This window comes from Salvia hispanica, chromosome 3, assembly GCF_029641045.1.
Source record: "Salvia hispanica isolate PSC_SH4W2 chromosome 3, Shi_PSC_v1, whole genome shotgun sequence".
In the NCBI taxonomy this organism is placed as follows: domain Eukaryota; kingdom Viridiplantae; phylum Streptophyta; class Magnoliopsida; order Lamiales; family Lamiaceae; genus Salvia; species Salvia hispanica.
Window position 1 is genome coordinate 51,356,526 of NC_142694.1, and position 25,548 is coordinate 51,382,073.

The following is a 25,548-nucleotide window of genomic DNA, read 5'->3' on the forward strand; positions in this document are numbered from 1 at the left end:
ATTAAACACTTTAACCAATAACTCCTAAAATTCCGTGCCGGCTAAGCAATGTGTCATCTTAGCCGGGACGGAGGGAGTACAAAACAGGCTAAAGAATTAGAGTTTTAGGATCCAACTACTACAACCTAGTGATGATTAATCTCATAAAACCTTTACCTTTATGTGTCTCCAGGATTATTAGGAAAGTCGCGATTATCAGATAAGCCCTCTCTCGAGTATACCTATCCAGTAGATTAGACTCTAACTATCAAAGTCTTCTTCCAATAGATTAGATTCTAACTCCTTAAGTTCCTAAGACTCAAGCCCTCACAAAGGGTCCCCTCTCTCGAGTGCAGATAAACTTATGTGTTGTACTCGTTCCTTTTATCACGAAAAACTAGCTATCTCTCGATTAATCTAGTTAGACGGACATAGTTCTAAAGTTGGCCGACAAAAGAACAATAAAAGCACAAGAACAAACAAAACAATCACAAGAGCTAGGAAAAGGTTCAATTCAATAAATCAAAACATGTTCACAATAATTTTCACCAAAAAATCTACAAATGATGTTTAACTACTCATAGACAAGTAGTGAAAACAAAAATAAAAGTACTAGACATGAAAGAAATTGATATAACCCAAGGTTGAATCTTCAATCTTCTCTTGCCTGGATCTGCAGAGCTCCGTTGCAGTGAAAGATGGATGAATTATGTATAGAAGATGGAAGGGAAGAATTTGTAGAGGGGGAAGGATTGGAGGCCTGAGATGGGATGAAGGAAGTTGTAGAGATGGAGAAGGATTGAAGATTCTGAGATCGAGATTATGAATTAGGTTTGGGTATTTATAGTTAAAAAAAAGGTTTAGGCATGGTAAAAATTATCCTCCAAGAAATATAAGAGATTATTTTCGAATTCTGTAATTAAAAGGAGAGATTTGAGCAATAATTTCTCTTCCTTGAATTCCTGTCTAATTTCCGTCAGCTTTGACTGCGCAATGTTCATAGAATGGTCATAACTTTCTCTACAAAACTCCGATTGAGACGCTCAACATACCCACGCGAAGCTCTTTCGAAGACGAAGAGAATGGTATGTAGTAAGCACCGATTGGACTTCAAACACGCTGGCAGAATGGGCTCGAACAGAGACTACTGCACCTTGGCCTTTTTGCACATTTTTTCTATCTTTATCTATCACTTATCAACAAACACATCAAAAATACCAAATGTATAACATATGCAATTTAAGAACATAATTTGCATGATTGACATTTAAAACGAGTCAAATCTAGCTTTTAAAAACATGCAAAATCCGTGTTTTTTACTCGGCTGCGGGCTAGGACAGGACCCAGATGCGGTCCAGCCCGCAGCGTTATTTATGCCCTAAGAGGGACTATCCATGCCGAACATGGCAATCAAACAAGCAGCAAGTGGGAATGGATCGTACTCCATAATTTACTGACATATTAAGACAAACTAAACTCGTGCTCTCCACCTACATAAGCAGAGACCCTATTGGTAAATAGTAAAACATTAAAATCAACGGTCGACATTGAATCTAAAAAAAATCATACAAGTAGTGTAGGCCATGTTGGCAAGTCACATTTAATAATTTAATTAGATTGATAGTCCAAATTGCAGACGTGCGTTATCGGAATTCATCCGAAATTCCCAACTAATACTATATGGTAGTCCATAAATTAAGCCAAAGAAATTTCATTTCAAAGCTAGATAACAATATAAATATCTGAGGGAGCAGAAATCAAATCTTTGAAGAAAAAAAAGAAGAAGAATATGTACGTGACAAGGCCTCTCTCTCAGCTGCTAAAATCCCCAGAAACAATACAAGCATTAGCTGATGGTCCAAACAGTGGCTTCCTAGTCATCCAAGATGAGGAATCTGTGACATACTGTTGTTTCGGGCTAGCTGTGCAAGAATCGCAGCCTCAATCAGCTGCCTTTCCCTCAAGACAAGGAGCTCATCATTGGATACACCACCAGCGACGGCGAATCCACTCATTCATCATACGATCCAGTATTCTTGATTCCTGCTCTCAACCACCCCTTGTCTTCCAATCGCTACTACGCCATCGTTCCCCATCGAAAACGCATAGGGTATAGTAATAGTGTTATACCATTACCAAGCATCATCATGTTTCTGTTTCACATCTACTAATTGCTTAATAATTTGCGTTGATTCTCAGAGAAGCATTGACCTGCTCGAAAGAAGAAGATAAGGTGACTTGCTGCTTCTGCCGCTGCGTCAATGACGTCAAGCCGAGACCGTTGGATCCGCGCAATGAGTACCAGCAGTTCCATATTGCTCCATACGACGCCGCTTGCAGCTCTAAGGGCCAGTTCGTGGCCAAGTCCGTTGTATCGGATGGTTTCCCTCCTTACTTCCTGCGAAGAAAAGGTTGGAGCATCTACACCAAAACGCCGCACACCTTCACACTGAGCGAGGCACGGGGCCTGGATGCCGGGCTCCGTGCTAGTCTGCCTGAGTTGGACTCATCGAGAGTAGTTGGGAAATGGTACGCTCCCTTCGTGTTTGTCAAGGATGGGTCGTTGAGGGATCAAGTGAAGCAATCCATGTATTATGAAGTTGTATTGGAGCAGAGATGGGAGCAGGTTTTTAAGATTGGTAATAAGGGGATTGATTCGGTGGTGATCGATGCTACGGTTGAAAAGGAGGAGGTGTTTGTTGGTGGGATCAGAAAAGCTGTGTGGAATGGGAAAAGCGCGGTGGATGGAGTGATTTGGTTTAGGGTTGAAGACGGCGGAGGAGAAGGAGTGGGGTTGAGAGTGGAGTTGGTGGAGAGGATGAAATGGGAGGAGGAGAGAGGAGGGTGGATGGGAGGGGAGGAGAAACAAGTGAAGATTCATAAGGTGGAGGAATTGGGAGGAGGAGTTGGTGATTGGAATGAGTTTGGATGTTATGTTTTGGTGGAGAGGTTCAATGTGAGGAGAATGGATGGGAGTGTGGTCATTTCTTGTGATTTTAAGCATTCCCATCAGTTGAAGACTAAGTGTTGGTGATGGATATTTACATGTGCTGTGTATGCTTGTATATATGTAATCAATGTGATGTGAGTTTACAATTCAGTATTTGTAGCCACTGTTGTCTTTTGTATGACTCATGTGAATTGAATAATTTTGCTATTTGCATTTGATTCTCTCTATTGTTGGTTCCATGAAATCCTTGAAAATTGGTTCTTCTTGATTTCATAAAAGGTGTTGTTTCCTATACTTGGATGCTTGGTTCATTTCTTTAAATCTAGCTATAGATTAAAGCATTAAGGGGTAAGGATATAGGATAGTATTTTATGTTTTGAGGATGAGTTCTTATGTAACTGCATGACTTATCCTATCACACTACGATTTTGTTGTCTTGTTTTTTATCTTCTCTTCAACCATAGTTAGTATAATAGGTTATTTGGTTGTAAATTCATCCTATTATTTTGTCAAATTCTAGTTTTACGTAATAGTTTTAAAATCTGTCAATAAATTACCAAATTAATGATTTTTTTTTTTTTTTTTTTTTTTTTTTTTCTGATTTTGCAACTAACCAACCATGATGGTGAATAAGTTCAAATCGAAAAGTCAAATATCATAGTAGTATAATATTCCTTTCCTCTACAGTATACTCTTTCCGTACATGCTCTTTCCATTTCCACGTAACTCTTTAAAGGGATGTATCAAAAAAAAAAAAATTTAAAAAGTGTTCATCACTATCTAGTTAAATTTTTCTTAGCCTCTTTTTACTTTAAAACCAAAATCATGCACTCAAAACGTCATAAATCAGATACCAATAGATAAAATATCAAAGTTGAAGTTGTGTTCATGATCCACTGACTTTTCCCCAACTAACCAGCCTCCTGCAAAGTTGCATCGACTTTCAATTTGGAGCGAACTCAAGAAAAAAAAAAAAAAAACCCTCATTAGAAAGAATCACCCACTCTATGACCCACATTAATTCGGAAACCATGACATTAGAAGATTGCTGGACAAAATAGCAATGATTGTATACAGAAGATATCAACTAAACCAAGAAGCTATATCAATTCCTCACAATGATTAACCATAGATATGAAGCAATAAAATAAATACTACTACCATCTAACACAAACAAGTCATACAAAAAGAAAAGTGCCTACGAATGCTGAATTGTGCAAAGCATACACAACACATATAAATCCATCACCAATAATTAGTCTTCAACTTATGCCAATGCTTAAAATCACAAGAAATGACCACACTCCCATCCATTCTCCTCACTTTGAACCTCTCTACCAGCACATAACATACAAACTCAGTCCAATCACCACCTCCTCCTCCTCCCATTTCCTCCACCTTATGAATCTTCACTTGTGTCTCCTCCCCTCCCACCCAACCTCCTCTCTCCTCCTCCCATTTCATCCTCTCCACCAACTCCACTCTCAACCCCACTCCTCCTCCACCACCCCTAAACCAGATCACCCCATCACCCGCGCTTCCCTTGATCCGCACAGCTCTGCTCATCCCACCAACAAACACCTCCTCCCTCTCAACCGTAGCATCGATCACCACCGAATCAATCCCCTTATTACCAATCTTAAAAATCTGCTCCCATCTCTGCTCCAACGTAACTTCATAATACATGGATTGCTTCACTTGATCCCTCAGCGACCCATCCTTGACAAACACGAAGGGAGTGTACCATTTCCCAACCACTCTCGACGAGTCCAACTCAAGCGGACTAGCACGGAGGCCAGCATCAAGGCCCGGTGCTTCGTCAAGCATGAAGGTGTGCGGCGTCTTGGTGTAGATGGTCCAGCCCTTCCTCCGCAGGAAGTCAGGAGGGAAACCATCCGATGCAACCGACTTCGCCACGAACTGGCCCTTGCAGCAGCAAAAGGCGTTGTATGGAGCAATCTGAAACTGCTGGTACTCGTTGCGCGGATCCAACGGCCTCGGCTTCACGTCATTGACGCAGCGGCAGAAACAGCAACTCACCTTATCTTCTTCTCTCGAGCAGGTGAACGCCTCTCTGTGAATCAAAGGCACAAATTAAGCGATGTGTAGATGTGAAATTGAAAATTGATGATGGTTGGTAACGGTATAACTATACCCTATGCGTTTTTGATGGGGAACGATGGCGTAGTAGCGATTGGAAGACAGGGGGTGGTTGAGAGCAGGAATGAGGAATAGTGGATCGTGGGATGATTGAGCGAATTGGCCGTTGGTGGTGGTGGTGTATTGAACGATGAGCTCCTTGTCTTGGGGGAAAGGCAGCTGATTGAGGCTGCGATTCTTGCACAGCCCGAAACAACAGTATGTCACAGATTCGTCGTCTTGGATGACTAGGAATCCACTGTTTGGACCATCGGGTGCTGCTGAAACACTTTCTGCTGATTTTAGAAGCAAGGACAGAGGCCTTGTCACGTACATTCTTATTCTTATTCTTCTTTTTTTCTTCTGAGGAGGTTTGATTACTGCTCTCCGTCTCTCTTTACTCTTATACTGTAATCTAGCTCTAAAATATTTTTGCTTTATCAACTACTTCTACTTTATCGTATTAGTTGGTAATTTCGGATGAATTTCGAAGAAACACGTCTCCCACGCGTGACTTACAAAATTGACTTTTCAATCAAATTGTAAGCGACTTGCCAATAGGCGTAGACGTATAAATATTATATATATATATATATATATATATATATAGGGTCGTGATCAATTGAGATTTTTTATGCTAATTGAGAAATGAGATGTAATATCAGCCACTCATTTTTATTAAATGAGTAGTCCAGATTTTGTCACACAAAAAATATTTTTAGATTAATTTATTATGAAAGGGCAAAATGGTAATTCACACCCATTTCACACGCCATCACTCTTCTTCTCAAAATTCCTTTTTTTCCCAAAGAGTAAAGGCCAAAATTGGTCCTGAACATATGACCATTTTACGTTTTTGGTCCTAAACATTATCTTTTGAATTTTTTGGTCCTGCACATATGTAAATTTGATCATTTTGGTCCTCCGTCAACATTTCCGTTAAAAACTAACGGTCAACGAGTTTAATCCAAATTTTGACCAAATTAAACTTTTAATTTTGATTTTTTACTTCTTAATTAATTCCCTAATTATTTTTATAAATATTCTAAACTCATCATCAATTTTTTCAATTTTGTGAAACCGGCGAAGGGGTATTTGAAATTGAAGGGGAGATTGGGAGGATATGGAGGTCGGAGCACATGGGGAAGATGCGGCGGAGGTCGGGGATGGTGAGGCCGGTGGATTGGATTTGGGAGACGGGGGTGGAGAGGAGGGGAGGGTGGGAGTGGAGGCAGTGGAAGGAGTCGACGCCGAGGGAGTCGAGGTAGAGGATGATTTCTTGGATTTGGGAGGTGTGCGGCGTCGGGCGGAGGAATGGGATTAGCAGGGGACTTGATTGGGGGAGGGAGGGAGATGGTTTTGGTTGAAGGGGGAGGGGAAATTGGAGGTGTTTGTGGCAGGGAAATTGGGATTGGGGAGGGGGAGGGGGTTGACGGCGGCGGTGGAGAGGTGGAGAGTATCTTGCATAGTTGCTTGCTACATTGTTGCGGTGGAGTTTTATGAATCAACAGCAACAATGTCGAAGAAACGGGAACGCTCGCGAATCACGAATCCGGAGCCGTTCTTGCCCTTGGGCTCCGACGCATTCTCCACCGGCAAGAAGCGGAGCAAGTCGCGAAGCACCACCAGCTGGAGGACAAGCTCGTCCCCTCGGCCGTCAGCGCTAAAATTCTCAAGGAAGCCCGTCTGCAGCAGAAGGAGGTCCAGCGGGAAGAGGACGACGATAAAAATGTCACTGACCACGACGATACTGCCAATAAAATCGTGTTTCCCCAAATTCACGGCCGCAAAGACGACGAAAACTGCGATGATGATGAAGAGGTCGATGATTTCGAAGGCTTTTCCGAGACAGAGAGTCAATTTGGCCAGTTAATTTTTGAGGTTAGATTATAAAAATAATTAGGGAATTAATTATGGAGTAAAAAATCAGAATTAAAAGTTTAATTTGGTCAAAATTTGGATTAAACCCATTGACCGTTAGTTTTTAACGGAAATGTTGACGGATGACCAAAATGATCAAATTTACATATGTGCAGGACCAAAAAATCCAAAAGATAATGTTTAGGACCAAAAACATAAAATGACCATATGTTCAGGACCAATTTTAGCCTTTACTCTTTTAATCACTATCCAAAATGGTAAAGCATCAACGCATTCACAAACTGCAGAAAACCGCTCAATACCACCTGATCCGGAGCAAACAATCCATCATCCCCGCCGTGAAGCCGCAGATACCACCTCTCTGCATCCGATTTCATCGTGAAAACCGCAGATCCGACCGCCGTCAGAGATATAAAAACCAACACTCCGAATAGGAGATAAATCACGCGATCCATCTTCCTCTCCACTCTGCTCCGCTTCGACGGAGATCTCGTGGAATTCCCCACTGCCTTCGTGTCTCTGCAGCTGAAAATCACCGCTCTGTACGCAAATTCAGTGTTCCAAAGCTTCGAATCGCGCAGTAAAATCTGCGCCGGAGTTAATGAATGCGTCTCCTCGTTCAAAATCAGATTACCTACGAATTCGCCGCAATTCGACGCCGATTCAACGATTCCTTCCTCAGCCGCTCTGGATTCGTGACCGGAAGCGGGAGATGTAGTGATTTCCTCCTCGAAACTCTTCATGAACAAGTCGAGGTCGTGGATGGAAGTGTAGAGATCGGAATCCTCGTCGATTCCGTCCAGCAGATCCTCCCTCTGCTTCACCTCCTCAGTCTCAATAGCAGCTTCCATACGACCTCTTTATCCACCTTCTTGTCCACTCAAACACTCCTCTTCTTCTCAATCCATAATCGAATCTCACTCACCGTTTTCTCTCGCTGAATCGCACCACCCAATCTCCATTTCCACTTCTGTGTCATTCAATCCCTCCGGAAACATACAACCTCCCTCTCTCTCTTCGAAGAAGAAGGTACTCAAATCTCGCTGCTACTTCAATTTCTCAATTTTCCCCTACATTCGTTAATTTTGTGCTGCGCAGATGCGACGAATGCCCCGCCGCCGATGCCACCGAAGCAAGGCAGGTTCGAAGTCATCATCGACAACGACGCCATCGCCCGCCTTGATTTGTCTCCGTTCCACGCCGACACCGGCGTAACCTTAGGTAATTAAATTTATTTCTTCGACTGTGTTGGTGAAATTGAAACGCGAGATTGATATAATCGCCAATGCAGCGAATGCGAAGGCGGAGGAGCTGCTAAAACGTAGCGTGGGGTTTACGATCAATTACGTTAGGGCGGACAAGAATGATCCTCGAGAGCTATCGGAGTTTCCAGAGATTAGGTTGTGGTTTATGAGACTCGACGCTGTGTATCCATGGCTGCCTCTGGTTTTGGACTGGAGAGTAGGGGAGCTTGCACGCTATGATGCAATGCTTGTACCTCACTAGGTAATGTACATATCCTTATTAACTAGCCATGGTTAGGTTGTCTAGAGAGAGAGAGAGAAAATTGGGGGAAATTCCAATTTTCACAAGTTCGTTGACTTTAATTATATAGGTCATTGACATGAATTATATGTAAATCGTTGTTGTTGACACAAATAATATGTCGTTGACATGAAAATATTTGTTGTTGACATTGATTATTTGTAAAATGTTGCTGTTGACATAATAGTTGACATAAATAAAGTTTATTGTTGACATCGTAGTTGACATAAATAACGTTTGTTGTTGACATCGTAGTTGACATAATGTCTCTGTAGTTGACATTGCGCGAGTTGTTGACATTTTAATACGAGTTGTTGACATTCGATATTCTCGGTATTGATATGTGAATAGTAAGTGTTATTTGTCAGTTGTTGACATTTTAATACGAGTTGTTGACATTCGATATTCTCGGTATTAATATGTGAATTATAAGTGTTATTATTTAGTTGTTGACATTTTAATAAGTTTTATTTTATTGAATGTTGAAGATTTGAAGATTTGAAGATTTGAATGTTGAAGATTAGAAGATTTGAATGTTGAAGAGATTTAAAGATTTGAAGATTTGAATGTTGAAGATTTGAATGTTGAAGATTTGAAGATTTGAATGTCGAAGAGATTTGAAGATTTGAATGTTGAAGATTTGAAGATTTGAAGACTTTGCAGCTAGAGTTTTAGAAAGGATTTTAGAAAATGATTTCAAACACAATTTAATGAAAAGACAATTATACCCCCGTGTTGACATAATGTGATAGTTGTTGACATTAAGTTAATCTTGTGAATTAGTGGCTGAGATTGCATCTCATTTCTCAATTATGCCCAAAAATCTCATCCTAACAAGACCCTATATATATATAGGATTGTGATCAATTGAGATTATTTAAGCTAATTGAGAAATGAGATGCAATATCAGCCACTCATTTTTATTAAATGAGTGGTCCATATTTTGCCACACAATAAATATTTTTAGATTAATTTAATATGAAAGGGTAGAATGGTAAATGTTGATTCCTTGCATCTGGACGCATTGTTGGGAGAGAAATTGGGTTTCGATCTGAAAATCCCCAAAACAGAGAAGAAAACCTCTCAATCTCGACTGCAATTGAGCGGCGAGGCATCAATTGGGGAGTGCTGAAGAAGAGCTTATGCCCGCCGTGGGGGTGACGCGGCGCGGATGCGCCGGTGTGCGATTTCCGTCTCGAAACGTAGGGTGAAACGGAGTGGTGAAACAACAGAGGCTGTGGCAGTTGTGAATTGAGCTTGCAGCGATCATGTAGCGCATGTTTGAGCGCCGCCTGCGCCTGCGATTGCGCTGATATGACAGCGACGAGGTGGTGGCAGCTCGATCATGTCTCCGCCGGAAGAGCTGCCACAGCAGGGAGCCGGACGCCGTCGCCTAAAGTGACGGCAGACAAGCTGACGAAGTCGAAATCTAATAATCAATCAATTAACGCGGACGGCGAATTCAGCTTCGTGTTCAGGTAGCTCGCCGGAATCACGAGCGCGAATCTGAGGAGCGAGCCGTCGCCGTTCCGGACTTGGGCGAGCGCTTGGAGGAGCTTCGACGAGTAGATTTGCTGCTGCGTCTCCGATTTCCATTCGATTGGTGAGTTTTGGTGCTGATCGTTATTTTCTGCTATATCGCGGCTATGGATTTTCTTCTTGTTCCGTCTCCTCATCGACGATCTACCGGAATTTAGTGCTGGATTCGCTGACAGGAGTGATGATGACATCTTATTAGCTGCTGTTTTTCAATGAATCCAACGAATTTGATTTGAAGATTTTGCAGCTGCAGATTCAACAATTAAAGATGAGACAGATTCAATACCACCGCCAGATTATGGAATTGGATGAACTGATTTCAAAGATTGATTCATCAAAATTTGCTTTTGTTATAAAATTTGAACTTTTTGCAAGCTTGATTATTAATTCGTTTATGGAATTGAAAGTTTTAGGTTTAGATTATCAATTGTGTTGGAGTGAGGAATCAAGCTTAATCATAATGCACTCTAGGTGTTTGGTGATATTTCCTAATTGGGAATTAGTTGCTAAGAGTTAGATTCTCAATTTTAATGTCAACTACGCACCTATAATGTCAACTACATATAGGTGATCGGAGAAGGTGAAATGCTGATCGGAGATGGTGAACTTTGGGAGTATTTCACAAAAACAGGAACCCGAAAGCTCACTCTGCATGTCTGTTTAAATTTGGGAGTAAATCGTTTGATAGGGTGAGATGCACTTCAATTTTTGTTCTCATTTCACCGCATCTCTCATACTCTGTTTCTACTTTTCTGGCTAATTCTATTTTCTTTTTATGTTTTGATTGTTTGAGCTAACACTGTGTGGTTATTTGGGGAAAGTAGATCAGGTTTAGGTGAATTTCTTTGTTCTCTTTTCCATTTTTATTTATTTGAAACAAGCATTTTTGTTGTGGTTGTACCATGTTTTAATTCGAATTCATCTATTTTCTTTTCATGTTTTACTGATTTCTGTAAAATAGAGGCATTTTGATACGTCTCTGTGTTTTTTTTTGCCTTGTAGTGCTTGCTGTGATGACTGTAGACTAAGTAGTTGTTTTTCCTTGATCATGATTTGATGAGTTGCTATTAACTTGTGTTTTTGCTATCAACATTTTTATGAGATTTTTGCTTCTGTTGCAACCATATTACCATATTTTTGCAGTAGATGATTCAATTGTATTAGATGTGAACTCATTTGAGAGATTGATTTTCCAATATTTGCTTTTGTTATAGGATTTGAACTTTTTGCAAGCTTAATTGTTGATTTGTTTATAGAATTGGAAGTATTATCAGGAATTGGATGTCAACAAAACTTAGATTTGGGTTGCAGAATTTACCCCAAGAGAAGATGCCTCAACTTGTACAGATAATCAGGAAGAGGGATGAGCATTTGGCACAGGATGTCAATGAAATTGAGCTTGATATTGAGGCTCTTGATACGGAAACGCTGTGGGAACTTGATCGGTTTGTGACCAATTCGAAGAAGATGGTGAACAAGACAAAGCGGCAAGCGTTGATGATGAACAACAATCCAGCTGCTGGAGTTTCTATTCCCTCCAGTCCTGTTACTGATGCTGATGTGGTAAGTTAAATTTGCATCAAGATTTTTGTCTTTTTTGTGGTGTTTTCACTGTTTATTCATGTTGTTGGTAATGTTGTGTAGGGCGCATTGAGCGACAAGAATGATGATTGTGGCAAGATGATGAAACAAAATGATGAAGAAGATGTAGATATTGATGACGATATGCCAGCAACGAGTTTCCCTGTTGTTGTGGAGATTGAGTTTGTGAAAGAAGGTGTTGTTGGGCAGGAGAATGATGGTGTTGTTGGACAGGAGAATGATGGTAGAGGCAATGACAGCAGTAGCTCAAGCAGTTCTGGCAGCTCAAGCAGCGATTCGTCATCCTCGAGTGGTATTGATACTGATTCTTCTTGCGTTTCTACATTGTGTTGGGGGTGAAAGTATGGAAAACGGAAACAGAAACAGATGTTCATTCGTTTGAGCTTGTTTTTTACAGATTCTGATTCAGGGAGTTCCTCTGGTAGTGAATCCGACGCAGATGATTGACCAATTTGATGATTGAACTTTTATTTGATGATTGAATTGGATGTCTGGCAGTTTTATTGCTTTTTCTTGCCTGTTAACTGTGATATCTCAACTTTGTTTTAGTTCATTTGATATTTTGGCTATTGATATGTGAATTATAAGTGTTATTTTTTAGTTGTTGACATTCGATATTCTCGGTATTGATATGTCAATTGTAAGTGTTATTTTTTAGTTGTTGACATTTTAATACGAGTTGTTGACATTCGATATTTTCGGTATTGATATGTCAATTATAAGTGTTATTTGTTAGTTGTTGACATTTGATATTCTCGATATTGAAGAAATGTTAAATGTACAATTTTTTTTATTGTTGTTGGATGATTTATCAAGTATGAAAGGAACGGAAAATACGTAAAGAATTCTGCTTTTGAGGCAAATGTTACGTGTCTCTCTCTTTTATTTCTCCAAATTAAAGCATGAAATATTTTGCACTCTGATTGTTTGGTAATATTTCTCATTTGAAAATTAGTTGCTAAGATTTAGTTATCTCCACTTTTTAATATCAACTATGCATGTCAACTACCTATATAATCTATGTCAACTACATATACAATTAATGTTAACTACACATATAATGTCAACTACATTTACAATTCATGTCAACTATGTGTACAATCCATGTCAACTATATATACAATTCATATCAACTACACACATATAATGTCAACTACATATACAATTCGTGTCAACTATACACATATAATGTCAACTATAAGTTGTTAACATTTGATGCAGGCTATTGACATTTGATGTGCAAGCTATTGACGATAATACCCCTAGTTGACATAAACTACACGCTGTTGACATCGCACGAAAATTATGAATGAGTGGCTGCATCAAATGTCAACAACTTATAGTTGACATTATATGTGTATAGTTGACATTATATGTGTATAGTTGACATGATTATGCCAACTAGGGGTATTATCGTCATTTCATTTCTAAAATGGCGGAATATCGAATGTCAACAACTCGTATTAAAATGTCAACAACTAAAAAATAATACTTATAATTCACATATCAATTGACATGTAGTTGACATGGCTTGAAAGTGTAGTTGACATGGCTTGAAAGTGTAGTTGACATGACTTATAATTTCGTGACATGGCTTGTACATGTAGTTGACATGGCTTGAAAGTGCAGTTGACATTACTTATAATTGTTGACATGGCTTGTGCATGTAGTTAACATGACTTGTACGTGTAGTTGACATGGTTTTTGTTTTAATTTTTTTTACATTTAAAAAAAAAAAATTTTTTTTTTTTTTTTTAAAAATTTAATTTTTTTCAATTTTAAATTATTTTTTTTTATGTCAACTACACAGTTGTTGACATTTGATGTCAACTACATAGTTGTTGACATTTGATGTGTAGTTGATATGGATTGCACACATAGTTGACATTATATGTGTGTGCAGTTGATATGATATGGCTTGTACGTGTAGTTGACATGACTTGTACGTGTAGTTGACATGGTTTGAAAGTGTAGTTGACATGGCTTATAATTATTGTTGACATAGCTTGTAGTGTAGTTGACATGACGTATAATTGTTGACATGACTTTTACGTGCAGTTGACATGACTTGAAAGTGTAGCTGACATATTACTTACTTTCAGAAACATCGTAGAGCTTCCACCAACATACACAAAATCTATTAGTCAATTAAAAAATTTAACAATTTCGACACGAGAATTCAATATCTCACAAATCTTATTGTTCCAATTTTTAGATCTACAAATTCCAATTCAGGAAAAATGAGTAAAATTGCAGATCTCACTACAAAATCCAACAAAGAGTAGAAATCAATGCTGTCGGCGAGGAGCTCTCGGCATCCATCTCGAGATCGGGCAAAACGTCGCCGTCTTCGATTCCGAGGAAGAGATCGTTGAAATCAATGCTATCGAGCAGAATGACGCCTAAGAAATCGGGGAACTCGGCAGCGTCGATCGAGAAGCCTTCCATTTCGCCTTCCATATCGGAAGGCGAAATGTCAACATCTTGTCAACAACTTGTATATAGTGTCAACAACTAAAACAATTCTTGTAATTAAAAGATAACTACTATTTTATGGCTCTGCACATCATCATCGCCATCATGAATATTGAGAGTGCTGCTTTTCACTCTATTCCTTACAAGATCAAGATGTTTTCCTCTCTCTCTCTCTCACTCTTTCTCTCAAATAGATCAATATGTTTCTTTCAGGAACCAAGAAGCTATGGAAATCTTAGCTCAAGAGGCAAACAGAGAGAGAGATTAGATATGGTAAGATATCAAGACCAATAAAAAATCAGCAGAATTAAGTAAGACAGCAACTCCATCAAGAACAATTTCAGCTCAAGAATAAGAAAAACAATCCACCAAAAAAAATCCCTCATTGAAAAGAAAGGAAACATTTGCTAGAAAAACAGAGCACATTCAACCATCACTGTAAACAAGAAAAAAGAACATTTTATTCTGGAAAAAAATCGAATCTTAATAATTAGATTAGAGAGACAATTCACTCTAAACTTTCACACGCATAAACGCACACACCTTCTGAATCAATTCATCAAACACCTGGAGAATCCGATCGAGCTCCACCACCTCTGCCGCCCCCTTGCGCTGCTGGTGGCTCCAAAACGGCACAAACGCTCTCTTCACCTACTGCAGCACGGAGAAGAGCTCCGGCGGCTGCTGCTGCTTCGTGGTCCACCACGGCGACAACTCCTCCCTCGAAGCCTTCCTCCTCTCCAACGGCTTCACCGTCCCCCCCCCCCCCCCCCCCCAGCTCGATCCCCTCAGATTTGCCATGGAAATCCTCACCGACCTCCAACCACTGGAACAGCCGGAGCAGTAGCCGGGAAAATCAATCGAATCCATCTCTCCTCCTCCAATTGAACACAAAATCAGATCTGGAAGCTCAAGAATCCACGAAATCACACTCCTATCCTTCCGATTCTGGAAATTGATTTACAGAACGAAGCAATTGCTCGTCAGCAACACATTGCAAGCCATAGGAGTCGGAATCGTGCTCGGCACGATCTACATCAACATCGGATTAGACAAATCGGGGATCGAGAAGCGATTAGGTCTCTTCGTGTACACACTCACCTTCCTCCTCTCCTCCACCACCGAAACCCTCCCGATCTTCATCAACGAGCGACCAATCCTCCTCCGAGAAGCCTCCAGCAGCGTCTACCGCCTCTCTTCCTACCAATCCGTCTTTCAGATTTTCCTCTTCATTCGTCATTTAGATCAGCGATATTTTGAATGTTTACGTTTTGAATTTTGAAGATCAGCGAGATTTTGCAGATGAAGATTTGAAGATTTTGGAAGAGAGATTTTAGAGAAATTTTAGAAATTGGTTTGAAATCAGTTTGGATGTTTCACGCTTATTTTATTAAAGAAATTACAATTTTACCCCCTTGTTGACATAATGTTGTATTTGTTGACATTTTGTTTAGCTTGTGGATTAGTGGCCCATATTGCATCTCATTTCTCAATTTAGCTAAATAATCTCAACCTAACAAGACCCTATATATATATATATATATATATATATATATATTACATCAGGAGAATTTTTTCCCTTTTCCTCACTTCTTTATCAAATGCTCCAATCCTACTTCCTTTCTCATCCCCATTTTTTCAATTCCCAAATTCACCATCACAACTAATTTCCTATCTGACTTCGTCCTTCCATCCTTCAAGATATTATAAATTTAAATAACATAATTTCTTATCAGTCAAATGTGTTTTCCACCCATGTATGACATGTTCATATTTCATCACATTGCAATTTGCAAGTAGAATATAAATCATGTTCGTATCTCCAAACATTAGATCCAACTTTGCAGATTGAATCCATAGTCGTTCTCATCTATAAGAAAGTAAATTATTCTTCATAACCAAAACGGAATAATCTCGAACTGAGATTACGATGATTCATGCTAAATTATCCCTTTTCATATAACTTTTGAGTAGTGACTGACAATAAAAATTTAAGAATTGTGTGAAAAGGAAGAACAACGTTGTTACTGTGACTATGTGATGATGAAATTTGGGAACTAAAAGAAATGGGTAGAGAATTTGATAAAGTAGTGGGAAAAGAGAAGAAAATGAAATACATAGAAAAGAGAGCAAAACAGTAAGTGAGAATAGAGAAAAATATGACCTGTTAGTTATAGCTCGAAGTAAGGCGCTCGACGGATCAATTCTACATGTATCAATACCTAGATTATTAGTAGTTTTTAATTCTTCTGTTGCGAGTTAAACTCAAGTTTATGTTCAGTTATTATATGTTTGAAAAAGCCATAAATCTTATATATGTTCAATTCTAATCCAAGTTTTCCCATTTTATGTCCAGTTGTGCCAATTTAATATTTCCAAGGCCACAGGATAGGACTGATTAGCCAATATTTCAAAATTTAATGTTGGTTCAGTAGAATTATATAAGCCAACGCCCAGAACTCCCATTAAAAGAAAAATAGAACCCCCTGCCGTGTACAAAATAAATTTTTTAGCCGAATACAGACGTTTTTTTTCCTCCCCACATGGATACAAGTAGATAAACGGGAATTAATTCTAACTCCCACATGAGAAAAAAAAGTAAAAGATCTCGAAAAGAAAATAATCCTATTTGTCCACTGTACATTGCTAACATCATGAAATGAAATAATCGAGAATCTCGAGTAACCGGCCAAGTCGCTAAAGTAGCTAAAGTAGTGATGAACCCCGTCTATCGTTTTCTTCTCCGCTTTTAAAATTCTTCCCTAATCGCGATAAATCGATTTTTATATTTTTAGAGAGTGTGATCGTGACACAATTACTTACCGTCACATTATTTACATTACATATACATACAAGTATAATCAAACATGTAAATCCATGACCACGGAGTCAGTGGCCTACGCCCACTTAGTCTTCAGCTTATGAGAATGTTTAAAATCACAAGAAATGACCACACTCCCATCCATTCTCCTCACATTGAACCTCTCCACCAAAACATAACATCCAAACTCATTCCAATCACCAACTCCTCCTCCCAATTCCTCCACCTTATGAATCTTCACTTGTTTCTCCTCCCCTCCCATCCACCCTCCTCTCTCCTCCTCCCATTTCATCCTCTCCACCAACTCCACTCTCAATCCCACTCCTTCTCCTCTGCTGCCTTCAACCCTAAACCAAACCACTCCGTCCACCGCGCTTTTCCCATTCCACACAGCTTTGCCGATCCCACCAACAAACACCTCCTCCTTTTCAACCGTAGCATCAATCACTACTGAATTAATCCCCTTATTATTAGGATCGCGGCCAATCTTGAAAATCGGCTCCCATCTCTGCAGCAGTATAACCTCATAATACATGGATTGCTTCACTTGATCTCTCAACGACCCATCCTTGACAAACACGAAGGGAGTGTACCATTTCCCAACCACTCTCGATGAGTCCAACTCAAGCAGACTAGCACGGAGCCTGGCATCAAGGCCTCGTGCTTCACCCAGTGTGAAGGTGTTCGGTGTCTTGGTTGCGATGGTCCAGCCCTTCCTCCGCAGGAAGTCAGGAGGGAAACCATCCGACACAACTGACTTGGCCAGGAACTCGCCCTTGGAGCTGCCAAAGGCGTTGTATGGAGCAATATGGAACTGCTGATACACGTTGCGCGGATCCAACGGCCTCGGCTTCACGTCAGTGACCCAGCGGCAGAAGCAGCAACTCACCTTATCTTCTTCTCTCGAGCAGGTCAACGCTTCTCTGAGAATCAACACATATAGTATATATTAGTTAAGCAATCTGTACATGTGAAATTAAAAAAAAATGATGATCGATGTTATTAGTATACCCTATGCGTTTTCCATGGGGAACAATGGCGTAGTAGCGATTGGACGACAAGGGGCGGTTGAGGGAAGGGATCAAGAATATTGGATCGTGAGATGATTGAGTGGATTGGCCGATGAGGTCGCTGGTTGTGGTGTTGGTGGTGGTGGTGGTGGTGTATTGAACGATGAGCTCCTTGTCTTGAGGGAAAGGCAGCTGTTTGAGGCTGTGATTTTTGAACAGCCCGAAAAAGGAGTATCTTAAAGATTCCTCGTCTTGGATGACTAGGAATCCGCTGTTCGGACCATCGACTGCTGCTGATACGCTTTCTGGTGATTTGAGCAGCTGGGACAGAGGCCTTGTCACATACATTCTTCTTATGAGATTTGATTTCTGGTTTGAATTTGGCCTCAAATATACTCATATATTGCTCTCTAGCTTTGAAATTTCTTTGGTTTATGTTACTCCCTATATTATATAGATGGGAATTTCGGATGAATTGCCTCATTACAGATAACGCACGTCTCCAATTTCAATAATTTGACTTTTCAATCTAATTGTAAATGATAAATGCCAACCCAGCCTACTGTTTTTATACGAGATTTGCATACTAAGAAGCTTGACCTATAACGTGCTTAGTTTGGCTTAATTACGTTTTATATCAATAGTATCATACTCATAATTCATGAATCTTACACAACCACTTGTTGTTTTTTATTTCACTAGTCCAGCCGATCAATTGAACTATTTGACTAAATCAGCTTTCTACCATTTTTAGCATGCATTCTGGTGGTTCACACCTTCTTTATCCCGACAATATTTCATCTCACCAATGAATAATGTTATTATAAGAATAAAATTATTACTCATAGTGAACGTTATTACCAAAATTAAAGCTTAAAAAATCTAGCCTTCACTATATAAAATCATTAACAGTACATATATACTGTGTATACAGCAATCGATTAAATTCGCCATCATTGAAAACGTACCGCGGTCAACTTGCTAGAAAAAAAAGAGGAGGCTGTATATAATGTCAACGAGCATGCTGCTATTCAAATTTTTGTTTAGAAGAATAAAAATGTGCCATAGCGACGGATCACTGGCAATGCTGGCATATATTTCACAGGTAATATTTGAAATTCAAAATTCCAATGCGTAAACGTAATAAACTAATCCGTCTAATATAATGCAGTATGTAAGTTAGGTTTTGTTACCTGCTTTATTTATTGCCCATACATAGCTTCTTAATAGGCTAGTAAATTTGTTGGTCTTCCTTTTCAGAAGTGCAGATAAAAGTTTTTAATCACCATGAATTACAAAAATATTAAAAAAAACATATGAGTGCTCTTCAATTCAGCATGCCTCACCGAAATACCTAACTCTTCTATAAATTTATTATACTACGTTTTCTGTCAAGAAAATGTAACTGAAACACGTTTTTTTTACTTAGACGTGAAGCTTGTAAACTGTGAAATTGAACCTTAAACCTCTTTGTAACAAAACAGAAACTTGCACCATTAGTGCCCATAAAGAACGTGCAAACGAAACACTAAAAAATCTGGAATAGAGAATCGGAAGTGTTGTTTCGGTTGAAATAGTGCAGATTTGCATGCACGAGCAATTTAGATCGATAGTGCTATTTAAGTTTATTTTATACGGTAACTTTTATTCATTAAAATATTCAATTTTATTCATAATAACTTATTCACAACAATCACTTACGTTTCTTCATTTGAAATCATGTTACTTTAATTCATAACAATGGTAACTTTTAGTATAAATGAGAATGATTAAAAAATTAAAAACCAAAAGTTGGATTTGGGTGAGATTTGAAACGTGTGGGAAAATTGAGGCCAGTTTTGTGGGACGAGGTGGCGAAAGGGGTCATGTCCGGAGATGAGGAGGGCGTTGAATTCGGCTTTGCAAGAGAGGAAGGCGTCAATCTAATTTGCAGGGGATGCTATGATGCAGTTGAGGAAGAAAATTTGGAGTTGGGTCATCAGTACTTTCTTTTGGTCCTGGAAGTTCTGAATAGACTGAAAACATTGCATAATAAATGATACTACTACTAAATAAAATATGCGGCTAACCTAATATATCTACAAATAGCAATGGGATTCTTGACAAAGTGAAGCATTTATCAATTACTACTAATTAATTAATTAATTAATAATATCAGTAGCATGAACAAAAATTTACTTAGTACGTACCTAATTAACCACTGCAGATTCCGGGGAAAAAGATACAGACCGCCAACATACAAAAACATACATCAATAATTCTACTACATCCAAAACAAACAACAAACTGTTTCATCTCTAATAAAACATAACAAAATAAAACTATTTTTCACCATGATCATCAGCAGCAGCAGCTCTGTTCTTAAAAATCCATTTCCAAAGCTTGCTGCTTCTGCTCCTCTGCTTCAACCCCCTTTCCCTTTCCCTTTCCCTTTCATTCATAGTAATCCTGCAAGAACTCCCCGAAACCCCACTTGTCCCCAAACTCCCAACAATCTCAAAATCCCCATGATCAGAAGCAGAAGCTCTGCTCCTCCTCCGCTTATCTTCACACCACGAATCCACCTTCACCTCAATAAACCCCAAATCCCTCTCCTTAATCGGATAAACACACAATCTATCCAACCCCATTTCATCATCTTCTTCTTCTTCATCATCTCTAAATATATTTCCATCACAAAAATCAAGATTCTGACTACCCCTCCGCCTCTTCCCAAACAGCCCCTTAATCCGCGAGAATCCACCGCCCTTCTTCAGCCCCGCGGAATTGCTGGTGCTTCTCCGGAGAGAGGAGGAGCCGCCGCGCTTGTCGCTGTCGATCAAGAAGGACATCCTCCCCACATCCGCGTTGCTGCAGGAGTTGCGGTGGAATAGCGTCTGCGAGCAGGAGCATGCGGAGGCGCGGCGCTGGCCGCAGTCGGAGCAGACCAAATCGAGCAAGCGGTCGCTGAGGCAGTGAGGGCAGATTCCGGGGGGAGACGGTGAGAAGGGGTGTTTGTAGCAGGACGAAGAATACGCTTTCATGGCTGGTGGTTTGAGGGAATGCAAATTGAAGCATGGGAAGTCAGAAATATGTTTGCAAGAAGTAAGTAATTAATAGTGTCACGAAATAGGTTTGGAATTTAATTTTTATTTTGGATTGAAATTTTCAAACTCCAATCATAAAGAGTGGAGAGACGAGGCGAGGCTACTAGCAATCTAGCATGGTGATGGTGGGTGGCATGTGGCGTTAACTTTACGTTTCTTTTCGATCAATAAACTGTTGGTACATTTGTTATGATTTATCCAACTTGCATGTGTGAATGTCTTGTAGTATTAAAAATATAAATTAATTTAGTAAATGGGATGGGAGTATCTCAAATTAATTTACATTATACGGAGTAATAGATTCCAGTTTATTTCATAAATGGTAAATACAATAAATTTGAATTTCATTGAAAAGGAAATCAAATCTTGCGCTTTAAATAGTACACCAAACAATAGAATAATCAAGGGAGGATCTCATCTACCAGAAATAAATAAATTAATGTAGATTTCGAAACGCAAAATAAGGGTGGATTTATTGGGCCGAACAATAATGGTTATCGAGCCCGTGGGAATAGCCGCCTTATTTCCTCGTGCTGTCAAAGAAAAAGACAGTGAATTTCATTATATTTATCCCTTTGACAAAAGAAAACAGTGAATAATTATTGGTAAGAAAATAAAAGTTCCATATTTATGCAGGTATAACTAGCTACAAAAGTGAGTGATTGACAATTCTGGGAAATGCATTGAGTGAGAAGCGATGACAGATTTCTGTTTGCGAGTCTCACTCGCATCATATCAATCACTTTTTTTCTTTCCTCTACCTTTTCCAAAAGTCTATTACTACTAATATTAATAAATAACAAAAATCTTATTTAATGCAATTAATTTTTTTGATGTGTTAGTAATAACACATTGAATGGTTTGTGTAAGCTCGCCACATTCATAACTACTCACACCACATGAATTTAATGAATTGAAGTAGTATTATTATTATTGGATTTTCATTAAATGTGATTTGAAGTGAACAAGTGGAGTAGGGCTTCCATGACGATGAAGATGTTGGAATTCATTAAAATCCATGGTATTAATAATTCAATTTTGTCTTTTAATATTCGTCTTCAACTTCAAGTAATATATGTATGTCTAGTAGGATTTACACGTCTAATTAAATAGTTTATTCCAAACACATAATGATAATAGGGCAATACAGATGAGGCTTTGTCAAGTTCTTTCGGAGATTGACACCAACAGATGAGGACAATCAAGAAGGTTCGACCACCCTCTACTCTAGAGAGTGATAGTCTTCCTACATATCTATAATTTGATAGTACATGCTTATTCGTGCTATAACAAATCACAAATGTATGATTTATCCAACTATCCATTTTCTGACAATTATTGCAATTATATAGTAGTCACTTTTATTGTGTAAGTTCAAATATATTTGCAGGCCCCCTTAAATTCAATCATATAAAGCAGATTCCGCCGTGCAAATGTAGATGTGTTCAATTTTCCAACTACTATTAGTCATGCACTTAATTACAGGTCAAAAAGGATAAAACTATACTGGAATACATCGTAAAAAATTAAGAATCAGCTAATTACAAAATTATTAACAGTCAATTAGAACTATTACTGTACAAAGTTTTCTCGAGAAAATAATTATACTACAAATTTACAAATACATGAAATACTTCGTCGTCTGTTTCAAGATGTCCACCTTTTCTTTTTAGCTTGTTCCATTAAAGATGCCCATTTTTTATATAAAAATAAATCTCTCTCTTCTCTCCTTATTAAAATATTTAACTATCTTTTTTTCTCTACTTAATTTACCTAACAATTCTTTCTAAAATCTCGTGTCACTCAATAATATGGATATTTTGAGTGGAACGGAAGGGGAGAGTATCTTATAAATGTCGGTAAGGTTCAAGGAATCTCTTTTACGTTCATTCGATTTGGACACAATTGTGGAGGGATGGCCATGTTCTATTTTTACTTTTTAAAATAGCTACTCTATTTGCTAACTTATAAAGTAGAATAACTATTAGGGCATCCGCATCGCAGACGCGATGCTGTCTCGGTCTCGTCTTGACGAGACGAGACAGCATCGAGACAGCGTTGCGACGCTCGTCTCGTTTCGACGAGACGAGACATCTCGTCGCGCGACGCGCGCTGGATGATGGCGTGACGCCCACTCGTCAGCCCGCGAGTGGGCGTCGGAATTATGAAGTAATAATTTTTTTTTTATAAATTCGAAAAATTCGAATTTAATAAAAAAATTAAATTAAATTAAACGGTCAAATGACCGTTGGAACAAACGGTCAATTTTTAAAATTTTTCTTTTCTTTTCTTTTATTATTCTATAAATATACTTCATACTCCATTCACCATTTTACACACAAACACTACTCTCATTCCTCTTCCATTCACTACACTCATCTATTCCTTTCTCTCAAATTGTTGAAAAAATGTCTGGCGATGGAAACCACAGCGGCGGCGCTCCGGCGGGTTCGACTTGAACTCGTTCGACGATTGGGCGAGCATGTACAACTGTTTGGGTACTCCCGGTTCGTCGCCGGGCACCCAAGCCTCGACCACTCCGCCGGCGTACCAAACACCACATTTTGATGTGGATGCATACTATCGTCCCTCCCCCCTCCAGAGGTACGGGCAATCGCCGGGATTATCCCAAATTCCGGAGAATTTTTTGGCGCCTGAACGCACTTTGCCCGATTGGCCAATAGGTGGAGGCTCCGGCTCCGGCAGGATCGGCCTCAGGCTCGGCGTCAATGCCGAGGAGGAAGAGGTTGTGGGAGACGGCATCCGTCATCCATACAGCCAAAACGAGACGTTGGCTCTGTACGACGCTTGGATCAGCGTCTCGTACGATCCTGTCGTCAGGAATCAACAAACCAACAAGTGTTTTTGGAAAAAAAATCAACGAAGTTTACAACGCACGAAGGCCGAAGAACACCTTTGCCCGCAACGTGAAGATGCTCCACAGTCATTGGGATCGATGCGACAAAGATGTCAAAAAAATTTGCGCAATATACAGGGCAGAAGAGGCGAATTATCAGAGCGGAGCCAGTGGAGCCGACATTTTGAGAGCGGCGTTGCGGGTCTTCAAAGACGACGTCGGCAAAGATTTCAAGTTTGTCGATGTTTGGTCGCAAGTCCACCACCTTGAAAGGTGGACTGGCGGTGTCGAGTCGGGCTCGAAACGCACGAAGCACACGGCGTGTGGCCACTACTCGTCTAGTGATGGCGGGGAAGGCAACACCTCACGTGAGGGCACGCCAACCGATGATGCAGGGGGGTCTTCTTCCGGTTCACGGTGTCGGCCGCAAGGGACCAAGGCGGCGAGAGCGAGGGGGAGAGGAAGAGGGAGGGGCCGCGGCGAATCAAGCCAGTCGGGCTCGGGCTCGGGCTCGGGCTCCGGCACGGGCACGGGCTCGAACACCCTAATGTCCATATACCTGGTCGCCACGATGGCTAACCTTTCAAGAATGACTCCTGCCCAAGTTTCAGCCCATATGGACGGAATTGGGTATATGAAAGCTCAACTTGGTATAGGGGATCGATCTAACTTGGGTGCACCGCCGACTTCGGGGGATGATGATTCGCCGGCGGAGTAGTCTTTATAGTGTAATTTAGAGTATTTTAATTATGTATTTTTTTTATTTTTTAGGATTTTAAATTATGTATTTTTTTTTATTTTTTAGGCTTTTAAATTGTAATTTTTATTTTATTTAATGAAGTGTGTTTTTATTAATTCAATTTGTTGGAAATAAAAAATGAAATTGAATGAATAGTTAAGAGATGGTTAAGAGATGGATGGATGCAGGTGTTGTCTCTTAGTTAAGAGATGAGCTGAAAAGTACAGTGGAGCCCATGAATAGTTAAGAGATGAGACGGTTAAGAGACAAGGATGCGGATGGCCTTACTCTCTTCGTCCGTGAATGTTATCCAGTTTTATCATTTTGGTGCGTCCGTGTCTACTTTGCTTTTTTCAATTTTCGGTAAATGAATCTCTCTTTCCACTCACTCTTTACACTCACATTTTATTATAAAACTACTATATAAATGTGGGATCCTCATTCTACTAACTTTTTCAGCTCACTCTTCTTCACATTTTTTAAAATCCATGTCAAAGCAGACTTGGACAATATTTCATGGACAGATGGAGTACTATGGTTGTATCTAGTTAGAAATATTTTAGAATAAGAACTTTGAGAACTAAAAATCATACTATCATAAAATATTATTCCAGTTACCGATATTGAGTCAGAAACTAGGAGTAATATTCATGAATCAATGAATTGATATTGAATCAAAAACTGATATATGTGTTATGTATATAAATGTATTTGCAAACTGATATAATATGTTCTAACTTTAATAAAAGATTTTTCATGATCCATCTCCGATAACTATTAGAAATGAGTCACTAACCTCCTTAAAAGACCTCATAAGAGGGGAGGGTCCTCATTTATATAGATCTCGGTTCTTCACCAAGTCATTCTGAGACAAAATTCAAGACATTTTAACAAGTCCCTACGCATGTGCGTCGGAATGAACATT

General features: G+C 39.4%; 4 protein-coding genes across 4 annotated transcripts; 2 read left to right on the forward strand and 2 right to left on the reverse strand.

The window, feature by feature from the left end:
* Positions 1-2,161: 2,161 nt before the first annotated feature.
* LOC125210322 (uncharacterized) lies at positions 2,162-3,154 on the forward strand (the record flags this gene model as incomplete). The annotated part of the gene is made up of 1 exon (XM_048109882.2): positions 2,162-3,154. A coding segment is annotated over one exon (852 nt), but the record flags the coding sequence as incomplete, so codon positions are not given.
* Positions 3,155-3,946: 792 nt separating this feature from the next.
* LOC125210803 (uncharacterized) lies at positions 3,947-5,491 on the reverse strand. Its single transcript, XM_048110396.2, has 2 exons — positions 5,085-5,491; positions 3,947-5,003 (listed from the first exon to the last, which is right to left on the reverse strand). Exons 1-2 carry the CDS (start codon positions 5,402-5,404, stop codon positions 4,175-4,177), a joined length of 1,149 nt encoding a protein of 382 aa, XP_047966353.1. The 5' UTR covers positions 5,405-5,491; the 3' UTR covers positions 3,947-4,174.
* Positions 5,492-11,337: 5,846 nt separating this feature from the next.
* On the forward strand, positions 11,338-12,199 carry LOC148931044 (transcription factor GTE7-like). The gene is made up of 3 exons (XM_089067086.1): positions 11,338-11,596; positions 11,678-11,927; positions 12,033-12,199. Exons 1-3 carry the CDS (start codon positions 11,363-11,365, stop codon positions 12,080-12,082), a joined length of 534 nt encoding a protein of 177 aa, XP_088923212.1. The 5' UTR covers positions 11,338-11,362; the 3' UTR covers positions 12,083-12,199.
* Positions 12,200-16,721: 4,522 nt separating this feature from the next.
* LOC125212765 (uncharacterized) lies at positions 16,722-18,432 on the reverse strand. The gene is made up of 2 exons (XM_048113013.2): positions 17,943-18,432; positions 16,722-17,854 (listed from the first exon to the last, which is right to left on the reverse strand). Exons 1-2 carry the CDS (start codon positions 18,287-18,289, stop codon positions 17,008-17,010), a joined length of 1,194 nt encoding a protein of 397 aa, XP_047968970.1. The 5' UTR covers positions 18,290-18,432; the 3' UTR covers positions 16,722-17,007.
* Between the last annotated feature and the right edge of the window lie 7,116 nt (positions 18,433-25,548).

What these genes read in the sequence shown, in the direction of transcription:
- LOC125210803 (XM_048110396.2), bottom strand. Translation starts at nt 5,404, where the DNA reads ATGTACGTGACAAGGCCTCTGTCCTTGCTTCTAAAATCAGCAGAAAGT. An exon ending in CCCCATCAAAAACGCATAGG is followed by an intron (nt 5,004 to 5,084) that starts GTATAGTTATAC and finishes TTTGATTCACAG; the next exon opens with AGAGGCGTTCACCTGCTCGA.
- LOC148931044 (XM_089067086.1), top strand. Translation starts at nt 11,363, where the DNA reads ATGCCTCAACTTGTACAGATAATCAGGAAGAGGGATGAGCATTTGGCA. An exon ending in CTGTTACTGATGCTGATGTG is followed by an intron (nt 11,597 to 11,677) that starts GTAAGTTAAATT and finishes AATGTTGTGTAG; the next exon opens with GGCGCATTGAGCGACAAGAA. An exon ending in CGATTCGTCATCCTCGAGTG is followed by an intron (nt 11,928 to 12,032) that starts GTATTGATACTG and finishes TGTTTTTTACAG; the next exon opens with ATTCTGATTCAGGGAGTTCC.
- LOC125212765 (XM_048113013.2), bottom strand. Translation starts at nt 18,289, where the DNA reads ATGTATGTGACAAGGCCTCTGTCCCAGCTGCTCAAATCACCAGAAAGC. An exon ending in CCCCATGGAAAACGCATAGG is followed by an intron (nt 17,855 to 17,942) that starts GTATACTAATAA and finishes GTTGATTCTCAG; the next exon opens with AGAAGCGTTGACCTGCTCGA.